Raw genomic sequence first — 11,287 nt, forward strand, 5'->3', positions numbered from 1 at the left:
CGGGGCTCCACTACCCTCAGCCCGGAAAGAGGGGAGCCTGGAGCCAGAAGCCCTGGTTGGCCCAGAGGAAGTTTCTGCCTGAGACTTGACTTTGAATACCCAGGAAACCCAGGTTCCAAGGCCAGGAAGGGCCCCGCCCTCCCCGGCTGGAGACTGCGACTGCCAAAGGCACCCCGTGACCCGGTGCCTGGAGGCAACCCGGATGCCTGACAAGTGGAGAATGGTTAGGCAAACTTTGCAGAGGTTAAATAATGAGGATTATGATCAAGCAAGAACACGGAGTGTGATATACTGTTAGCTGAGGAAGTTACACACCATATATGTGGCCAGATCACTGAAACGGTGTAAAATAGATGTGCACACTAAGTTTCTTCCCACCAGGCTCCTCTGCCCATGGGATTCCCCAGGCAAGAATACTGGAGTAGGTTGCCATTTCCTTCTGCAACAGATATGCACAGATGACATTGAAAGAAAATACACAAAACTAGCTTTAAATAGGATAGTAGGGTCATGGGTGACTTGCTTCCTCCTGCCTCTTTTTTGTAAATATACTTTACATAGTCTTAAAATCAATTTTAATAATAACTTAATATTTCTTATCAATGGGACTTGTAAAAAAATTAGAAATAATTCACAAGTGCTTCAGCTGCAATATTGTTTTTCATTTGAAGGAAACTGACTTTGGCATAAGAAATATATTGAGCTAAAGACCAATGAGAATCAATAGAAGAGTTCTCTGTCCTCCCCTCATGTATTGAAAAGCAAGATATAAATTTTCTGAGGAAGGTGACCCATCCCCCACCAAGGAGAGAAGAGTCAAGAAAGAAGACAAGGAGTCGTCAACACAAAGATGAGTCTGCATAAACAAACCTTACTAAAATAGCCCTTATTTTCCATTAGTAACCCCTTATATCCCCTTCTCCATGCTTTATTATCCCTTGAAACACAATTCCCTTTGTTCTCTGTTAAAATGGTAATATAAGCCCAAGTCTAACTAGTTCTTTGAGTGTCATTCCTTTTCTGTGAACTGTTGTGCACATAGATATTAACTGAAAAACTGTATGCCTTTTCTGTTAATCTATGGTAATTTTATTCACAGGGCCCCAGATACTAACCCTAAGAATATACAGAAAAAGTTTTTTCTTTCCCAGAACACTGAATAAGCTGTTAAAAGTTGTGAAACTCGTCTTCAGAACTTCAGATTGAGTTTATTTTAAGCTGCCATTTACAGCCATATCCACTAATGAATAAAAGCTGGAAACCCACTAAAATACTACTAAGTCTCACATGGGGAGGAACCTGGCATGCCCTTCACACACTTACAAAGCAGCTGTTAAAATCTGCTGTGGCTTGGTATTTGTAGGCTATCGTGCATTAGTAAAAATTTCAATAGGTGTGGTGGATAGCTATTAATAAATTACACATTTGGTTTTTAAAAGCTATACTATTTGTGGTTTTAAATGAGTATGAGCCCAAAACTAAAAACATGAAGATGGGTGGAGTACAAAAATATTCCCCTAAGAGAACAGTGAGAAATGTTGGCTTATTTGAATCTTCATTCGAAAGCATCTGCTATCAAATAAAAAGCTTAAAACCAGGATTTTGCTCATTGTGGTACAACAAAATTAAACATAATTAAACTCCAAATCCCACTGGGGCTCAGGCATATTCTCTAGTTTATATTCACTTATTCATCCAACTCACACTTACTAAGTACTGACTAAAGGCTCCACATGGGGCTTCCCTGGTGGTTCAGAGGTAAAGAATCCGCCCACCAAGCAGTAGACATGGGTTTTATCACCTGGGCAGGGAAGATCCCCCGGAGAAGGAAATGGCAACCCACCCTAGTATTCTTGCCCGAGAAATCCCTTGGACAGAGGAACCTGGCAGGTTCTAGTTCTGCTGCTGCTGCTAAGTTGCCTCAGTCGTGTCCGACTCTGTGCGACCCCATAGACAGCAGCCCACCAGGCTCTGCCGTCCCTGGGATTCTCCAGGCAAGAACACTGGAGTGGACTGCCATTTCCTTCTCCAATGCATGGAAGGGAAAAGTGAAAGTGAAGTCACTTAGTCGTGTCCAACTCTTAGCGACCCCATGGACTGCAGCCTACCAGGCTCCTCCATCCATGGGATTATCCAGGCAAGAGTACTGGGGGTTGCCACTGTCTTCTCCGGCTCCAGTCCATGGGGTCGCAAACAGCTGGATGCAACTTAGCAACTAAACAACAATAACAAATGCTCCACATGAGGGATATAAAGATGCGTAAAACCTGGTCTTGACTTTCAGAAGCAGATCAGATATATTCACTGATAACTGTAATACAAGGTTGTGAATGCTATAGTGTTAGTCGCTCAGTTATGTCCGACTCTTGCAACCCCATGGGCTGTAGCCTGCCAGGCTCCTTTCTCCAGGCAAGAATACTGGAGTTGGTTGCCATTTCCTTCTCCAGGGGACCTTCCTGACCCAGGGATCAAACCCAGGTCTCCTGCATTAGCAGAGATTCTTTACCATCTGAGCCACCAGGGAAGCCGAAAGACAAACAAAGGATGTTGGTTTGTAAACAGAGCTGGGCTACGGGGGCGATAAGGAATCATGTCTGTGCACAAGTGTGCCAGTGTGCCTGTTCATGTCCAGGTCAGGATGGGAGTCTGGAGGTCTTCAAGGCAGAGTGAGATGCAGGCAGAATGGAGCACTAAAGGTGGGCAGTCAAGAGGAACCTGTGTATCTGTATCCGTCTTTGACTGGCTGTGATCCTGGGCTAGTTCCTGCCCTCTCTGGTGTCAGGGTCCTCTCCCGTACAATGAGTCCTGGGTTTCGTGCTGCAGACACCCAGTTTCACCTTCTAGGCCAGGCAGGGCTGGTCTTTTGTACTCCCTGGGATTCAAGTGTGCAGTGAGGAAGAGAGTCAAGACGAAATCATCAGAGAAGGGTTGGAGTAGAAAGGAAATGTGGAAGAGGGGGTGTGACACAGCATCTGGAAGAGCAGACCCAAGGCCCCCTGAGCCAGGACGGGAGGCGGCCAGAGGCTCTGGGTTGGCTACCTTCAAGTGCCATGAAAACAGAATGAGCAGGTGCAGTGGACTTTCAGGGATCTTTGCTAACAGGACTCCTCTACCCCAGACCCAAGTCTCCAAAGTGTAAAGTGAAATCTTTTCCCAGTGTTTTCAGGGTTCCCATGCTTGCTTCTTGGAAGAAAATCTATGACCAACCTAGACAGCATATTAAAAAGCAGAGACATCACTTTGCCAACAAAGGTCTGTCTAGTCAAAGCTATGGTTTTTCCAGTAGTTGTGTACAGATGTGAGAGCTGGACCATAAAGAAGGCTGAGCACTGAAGAATTGATGTTTTCCAATTGTGGTGTTGGAGGAGGCTCTTCAGAGTCCCTTGGACAGCAAGATCAGTCAATCCTAAAGGAAATCAACCCTGAATATTCATTGGAATGACTGATGCTGAAACTGAAGTTCCAATACTTTGGCCACCTGATGTGAAGAGCCAACTCATTGGAAAAGATGCTGACGCTGGCAAAGATTGAGGGCAGGAAGAGAAGGGGGTGACAGAGGATGAGATGGCTGGATGGCACCACCGACTCAATGAACATGAGTTTAAACAAACTCCGGGAGATGGTGAAGGACAGGGAAGCCTGGCGTGCTGCCATCCATAGGGCTGCAAAGAGCTAGACATGAATGAGTGACAACAACAAACGCTGTCCCACTTCTATGTGCCCTCTCTAGTTGGACTCTGGTCACACGCTGTCCTAGTCCCCCAGCATAGAGGACACCATTCCTTTCCATTAGAATTTCCTCCCCTAGGGTGGCAGATGACAACTGAGTGCTGTCTCCTTCAGCTGTACTATGTTTACATGGCCCAATACATGCCTTCTCTGAGTGTGAAGTGCCCTGGACTTGAACTCATGGATGTGAGTCAAATGTGCTGCTTAAAAGTTGTGGAGAATGGAGGCACTTAAGTATATTTGTGAAGAACAACGCTTTTCATCTGTAATTTTCCTCATCTGTAAAATGGGACTTTTAGCACCCCCTTCAGAGATTTGATATGAAGAAGTGGTTAGAACAATGTCCTGATAAATAGGATGGATATGAGTTACTATTTATAAAGCAAGTTCAAGAACACTCGGATAATCATCTGTAAACGAGGGTTACACTATTTGTGCTGTAAAGATCAAATGACAAGAAGCAAGTGAGATTTTGAATAAAACAAAACTAATGTTATTTGAACAGATACTGATACCAAATGCTTTGCAAATGTTACCCGATTTGTGAGATAAGAAGGATCTTCATGTGACGGAAGAGAAGTGAAGTAAAAGTCATTCAGCCGTGTCCAACTCTTTTTGACCCCATGGACTGTAGCCTGCCAAGTTTGTCTGTTCCTGGAATTCTCCAGACCAGAATACTAAAGTGGGTAGTCGTTCTCTTCTCCAGGGGATCTTCCCAACCCAGGAATTGAACCCACTCCTGCATTGCGGGCGGATTCTTTATCATCTGAGCCACCAGGGAAGCCCACCAGGGAAGGTTTAAAGCTACTTACTGATGGCAAACTGTCCCTGTGGGAGATAGCCCTTAGAGCAGAACCCCCTGCAGTCTGAATCCAAAAGCTCAGGTCAGGGAGATATTTGAGGGCGAGATGGGAGAAGCATGTGTCAATGTGTGTGCCTTTAAGCACAGACAGGAAATCGTTTGGGCTTCCCAGGTGACTCAGTGGTAAAGAATCCGCCTGCCAATGCAGGGGACTCAGGTTCAATTCCTGGGTCGGGAAGATCCCATGAAGAAGGGAACAGCAACCCACTTTCATATTCCTGCCTGGGAAATTCCATGGACAGAGGAACCGAGCGGGCTACAAGCCATGGAGTCACAAAGAGTCGGACACAACTCAGCAACTAAACAGCAGCAGCAGCAACAGGTAATCGTTTACTCTGCCTGCTCAGGGGAGATGATCCATGTGATCTTAGGGGGTTGGGGGGCTGCAAGTGAGGATATAGATGTTGGGTTGATCAAAAAGTTCCTTTGGGTTTTCCAAGGCTGTTTTGGACAAACCTGAAGGAACTTTTTGGCCAATTCAATAGATATAGATATGATCTCAAGCAAGAGACTTACAAAAATTAAAAGACCTGGGTTTTAGAATAACCAAAACAAACATCTACATATCTCAGAGCCTCACAGTATTTGAGAAATTCTGGCTGCCTTATATGCTGACCAGTGAACCTAACCCACCCAGATACTGTTACAACGGCTTAGAGCCAAAATCAAGCAAAAATGTCCAGCTAAGAATTTCTTCAATGTAACATGCAGACTGGACTGTAGGAAAGAAGGGAGGAGGAAGTGACTGGGAAGAAACATTCCAGTTAAAAGCTGAAACTGAAAGGAAATTCAAGAAATTCTTGATAAACTTCCTGTCACAACTCTAACAGGATTAACAAATCAGACCTCCTCAGGACCGTGGGAAAAATTCATTTAAACTAAGATGTCAAGCATGAAAAACAAAACCTAACAAAAACAAAGTAATTTTTTCGGGGGTGGGGTGAATGAAGAATAATTTGGAGAGCTGAATCTTCTCTGGTCCAAAAAAAAAAAAGTTGACAAGTGTCATTTTCAAAGCTTCTTTGATTTACAAAAACGAAACAAAAAAGAGATTTGAAAACTATCAGTTCAGTGATTTTTTTTGGCCTAAGGTTTTTTCTTTGCTTCAAACTTGCAAAAACTTAACAGTTATTTTATAGATTAATTGACTCATTCATTAAGGAATTTATTGAGAACTAGATATAATGCTAGGTGCAAGGAGTAGGTATAAAAAGGCAGTCTCTTTCAAGAGGATGGATAAGAAAGTGGACACATAAAAATATTAGTTAGAACTGATATATGTAAATGAAATATCAAAGCTGGTATGAAGAGTCAAGGAGGAGGGAGGAGGAGATAAATGGATGATCAGTGCGATCTGTGAGTCCAACCTCAAATTAAAATCGATTTTTAAAAGAGTTTTATGATGATTCCTCAAATTTTAATTATAAGCAGTTTCATGCTTTTCTGTTTTTAAAGTAAAATTTGGGCTTTGGCTAATGCTCTGACAGAAATATACATTATTAATGGCTACTATTGATGCTACAATAAATTATTTTGAGGCATCTTGCTTAGATTTCTGTTTGGGGATAATTAATTTTTAATGGCTTCATAAACCATCATTTATAAATCATTGACTATTGCTTTATAACGATCACAAATCAAACACATAGCATTTGGTTTTTTATTAATCAGTGTGTTGTAGAAATTAGGTTAATTTTCTTATTGATTTTTGGTAACAGGAAGAGGGGCAAAGATATATACGCCAGTTACCCCTGAGAGCCTACAAAGAAGTCTTAAATCACAGAGGTAAACACTAACAATTAGGATGCTGTTTTGATCAGTTGTAGAAGTACTTTACCTAGTTCAGAAGTTTCTTGCACATGACTAGTCATCTTAATGAAACATTGTACTAGGCATATTAAATAGATCATTTCCTCCTAACTGCATTTTTGATCAAATCTATGTTTGAACTATCCAAGATTTCCTTAAATGTTAATAGAACAGATGGTGCAAATAAGAAAATTATTTTTCATTAACTCACCTGTACAGCATACCAGTTCTTGATATTTGTTTAGTTTTCTAAGTGGAATTTAATCTTTTCAAAAATTAAATTGGTATCATGTCAAGTTTTCAAAGGAAAGAGAAAAGCAAAAGATTCAAACTTCTTTTCTGAGGACGGGGATTTCTTAAGAGACTGACCTTTTGATTTGGGGCAAGGATCAATCCTGGGTGTTCATTGGAAGGACTGATGCTAAAGCTGAAACTCCAATACTTTGGCCACCTCATGAGACGAGTTGACTCACTGGAAAAGACTCTGATGCTGGGAAAGGTTGGGGGCGAGAGGAGACGGGGACGACAGAGAATGAGATGGCTGGATGGCATCACCGACTCTGTGGACATGAGTTTGAGTGAACTCCGAGAGTTGGTGATGGACAGAGAGGCCTGGCGTGCTGTGATTCATGGGGTCGTGGAGAGTCGGACATGACTGAGCGACTGAACTGAACCGAACTCCTCTATAAACATGAAAATGGAATCATGAAGTCCTATTATTTTAAAAAGTGGTTTTAGGTGAAATTTTTAAAGATACATGAAAGTACTGTGAAATACTATGATAAATAAAGCAACAGAAAGTTGTTTTCCAAATAGTAACCATTGGGAAGACGGATTTTAATGCCCTACCCCCACCAACCTCATGTCCAATATGGGCCTTAGCTCTGCAGTTCATTAATTCAGAAAAAATATAGACAACACTTTGTATACTTTGGTCTGTGAAGCTGTCATTCTGTAAGGTTGGCTCACATCCTCCAACAACCCTCATGGTTCCTCTGCCCCATCCCAACACCTATGTCATATGACCCATATTTCTCACTTGGCTGTTCAGTTAGTTATATACCACAGCTAAAATCTCAGAAACTTATGGTATAAATGGAAAATTGAATTTAGACTAATGATCTTCAAACTGGGCTCTACCTAACCATTATATTCTTGTGGAGGCAAGAATCTCTGTGGACACATTCAAATTTTTATCCATACCGTCTTCACTGGGCCACAAGCTTAATTTGTGATTTTTTTTTGTAATAAAATATCAACAGAAGTATTGCACACATTTGAAGAGTTTGAAAATTGCCAAGTTTAAAAATCCTTAAGGCAGCATATTTTTCGCATAGTAGTAGTCTAATATAAAAAATTGCCTATGGACTATAGAAATGCAGGAAACATCCTTTATGAATGAAATCCTCACTATTAGGTTCATAGTACCTGATAGGCAGGTAAAAATAAGAAATAAACTATGGAGACTTTATTCAAAGAGCCCTATTAAACAAACAAAAAGCAACAAACAAAACCAACAAAACTTGTGTTTTACCAAAGACTAAAGTGAAAAAATCAGAGCAAAAAAATCAAAGCAATTCAAATAAACAAAATATGATTTCAATTATGTACAGCCATTTACAAACTTACACATTCTGGTCTCGAACCATTATTTACACCACATTTGCTAATTTCCTACCTATTAGTGCTTTAACAGGAATGAAAGATACTGAAAGGCAGTGACCCCGCTTTCACTTCCAGGAGATGACAAAGTCAAAAGTGGACTCTGGCCTTGAACCGCTGTGTGCTCTTGGGAGGGCTTCCCCCCCCAATCCCCCCCAACCCCTGCGCCAATTTTTTCTGTTGTCAAACAGGGGTAATAGCCCCCACTTCACTCAATAATATTGAAGATGAAAGATCCACCTCAGCGTCCATCAAGGGCCTAGGACAATACCAGTCTTGCATTAGGCACCTTTAAACCCTTAGCACAACTCCCCTGGGGAGAACACTAAACCTGCTGAGGGCAGCTGGCTCTGGCTCCTTCCCTCACACTTCAAACCCACAGCTCCCTGCCTCCCTCCCTCCCTCCTGCAGGGGCCAAGAGGTACCTCCTCAAGTGTGAAGGCGATCCCTCAACTCAGCGGCAGGTCTCCTACATCCCCGGGTACTTTGCTCCAGGAGGTCCCTCAGAGAGCGGAGAATTATGCATTCCACGTTTTCTTCACTCTCCCAGGGCTGGCTCCTTTCTTTAAACCTTAAACATATTCTAGTTTCTTGCTTTAAAAAAGAAAGGAAACTTCTTTGACTCCACCTCCAGGACAGTCCTATCTTTTGTTTCCACTTCAAGGCCACTTTTTACAAAATTGTTTGAACTGGCTGTGTCTGGGTCCTCACCTCCCACTCACTCCTCCGTTTACTTGAAATTTGGCTTCCAGCTCCACCAAAGCGAAGAAACGTTTGTCAGCAAATCCCCAACGATTTCCTTGTTCCTTTCAGCGGCTGCTTCTTGGGCCTTATCACATCTATAGCATTCCTGGTTCCCCGGGGCTGAGGCACTGCGGAAGATTCCCCTCTGTAACCCTGCCCGAGAGTCTGACACCGTGGCCGCCCGTCTCACCTCCCCCAGTATCCTTTGTGAGTTTCTTTTTCTCTGGCGATCCCCAAACGTCGGTCTTTCTCAAGGCCCACTCACTGGCTCCCTCCTTCTTTTCTTCAGCATTCTTTCCCGCGGTAAACTCATCCACGCTCTTAGCGTCCACCCGTAAGATGAACAGAAAGCCCTCTTTTGTCCCCACAGTTCTGGTTTACCTCTGTTTTTCCAGCCTGTTAATCGCCACCCTTCCCCTAAAAGTCCTAGTTGGGAAGGAAACAAACGATACCGTCCCGTATCCCTTACTATTTGTATGCAGATAACTCCGAATTGGGGCCTGAGGCTGAGAAGGTGGGCCCTCGACTGAGCCCCCAGGGCTTAAACCCTGCTCCACTGCTTTATTAGCCTCTGAGACCCTGGGGCGATAGTGTAATCTCGCTGCACTTAAGAAATCTTACCTACAGAACAGGAATACTACAGTGGACTTCTTTTAGAATCAAGGATTAAATGAACACATGTGAAGGCCTTTGCATAAAGTCTGCCATATTTTTAAGTGAATAAATTTAGCTATCTCAAACTTGTCGCCTGAGTTCCTGACGCTCTAGTGAGTAGAATAAGGTGAGTTCAGGTGAGATTTCCTGGGGGTGGGGGTGGGGCAGGGGAGGAGCAAGAGGTGACTTAGTCTGTGTGGGCCTTTTATCACTCGTAAATTCTCTGGATACCACTATCCTCCCATCAAACTGTGGCTGAATTCCGCACAGAAGACTCCTGTGACCTTTGAACAATCCTTCCAAAGGTAAATGTCGATCTTCCATGGGAATGATGGTGGTCTGTTTTTCTGTGCACTTTCAGAGAACTGCTATATAATTTATGCTTAACATTGGCTGGGGATAATTTGGTGGAAATAAACTCTGCTTCTAAAATGCTTGGGTCAAGTCATTTTTATTTTTCATGACTGGCCATTTCCACCATTCCTAAAACATCAAAATCCTTCAGTGACAACTTAGATATGGATCAGCTCAACAGTTTTTTGGCAACTAAAAGGAAAAAAAAAAAGATGTGATTTTAGAAAATACTTTAGGAATGAGAATGTTGCTATATATTTTAGGAAACTGAGCAGTTTCACCTCTTTTAGATTTTATGGTTAACTTTTCTACTTTCTATAGATTTCTCATAATCCTTAAGGAAGTGTGTCTTACTTTGATTGAAACTTTTCAAAATAGGAGAGGTTTTATACATGTTTTCTCATATTTCTCAATTTCATATCTTCATTTTCATCTGATACACTAGCCTAACTACAACAGTTTGCATTTATAGACTTTGTTTTTTAACCTAGGAGATGATCCTTCTGTGCATCTCTCCAAAGCCTGTGGATGAATTACAGAGCTCCCATATACCCAGAGGGCTTTTCTTACCTGGTCCCTGTTTGCTCTGTGACTCAGCATTGTGTTCCCTAACCCTTTCCTCTCCTGAAATTCTGTTCCTGCTTTAAGACCCAGTTTAAAATACAGTTCTCTCTAAGAGCCTTCTCTGTTCCCAGAAAGAAAAATTCCCCCCTTCCTCTGACAGACACCTCTGTTTAACCCTTGGTTCTGGTTTCCCTGGTGGTTCAGATGGTAAAGAATCTGCCTACAATGCAGGAGACCAGGGATCGATCTCTGGGTTAGGAAGACCCATGGAGAAGGGAATGGCTACCCACTCCAGTATTCTTGCCAGGGGAGTTCCATGCAGAGGAGCCTGGTGGGCTACAGCCCATGGGGTTGTGCAGAGTCGGACATGACTGAGTGACTTTCTGCTTTATTGTATAATTAACTGTCCATGTGTCTTTCTACTCCAGTACATCCTAGTCAGCAGAAATGGGTCTCACCTATCCTTGTACCCCTCATGGACCAGTGTCTGAGGCAGAATATGGTTGTTACCCACTGAGCATTTACCCTGTGCAAAGCCTCTTCTATACTTACGACCTAGTGAAGAAGGAACTATTATACCCATTTTACAGGTGAGTAAACTGAGGCTTGGAGAAGTTATGTCAATCATCCAAGGTTGTACAGCTGCTGAGAAGAGACAGCACTCATCCTTATGGACAGTGACTCTTCTGCTTGATTAGATAAGCATAAGATTTTGTTTTGCTTCTTTAGGAGGAAATATGGCTCCAGAGCCTGAGCTTTTAACCTCAGTTATACATACTTAGTGAAATCAAGAGGAAAAAATAATTTTATCTAAAAAAAAAAAGCTGCATGTAGTTTTCCTTTTTTATTCTGTTGATCAACAAAGCAATGCTGTGTGCACAGCTTTAAATTTTTCTTTGTGAAAACATG

General features: G+C 42.5%; 1 protein-coding gene across 12 annotated transcripts in view; it reads right to left on the reverse strand.

The window, feature by feature from the left end:
• The window catches only part of PCED1B (PC-esterase domain containing 1B), a 197,758-nt gene that overhangs the window by 44,143 nt on the left and 142,328 nt on the right, over positions 1 to 11,287 (reverse strand). For 2 of the 12 annotated variants that reach the window (XM_088836958.1, XM_088836955.1), the window contains one exon: positions 316 to 439. The exons of 5 other annotated variants lie outside the window; for them this stretch is intronic. In XM_088836958.1, the coding sequence (XP_088693084.1) occupies positions 316 to 318 (3 nt within the window). In that variant the 5' untranslated portion in view covers positions 319 to 439. Of the gene's footprint in view, positions 1 to 315; positions 440 to 6,769; positions 7,084 to 8,487; positions 8,657 to 8,773; positions 8,935 to 9,580; positions 10,007 to 11,287 lie in introns of those variants that run through there. 5 more of the 12 variants (XM_088836954.1, XM_088836957.1, XM_088836956.1 and 2 more) reach the window with 5 other exon arrangements.

Source organism: Moschus berezovskii, chromosome 6 (genome assembly GCF_049115385.1).
Source record: "Moschus berezovskii isolate FMDL1 chromosome 6, NW_MosBer_1.0, whole genome shotgun sequence".
Taxonomy (NCBI): Eukaryota; Metazoa; Chordata; class Mammalia; order Artiodactyla; family Moschidae; genus Moschus; species Moschus berezovskii.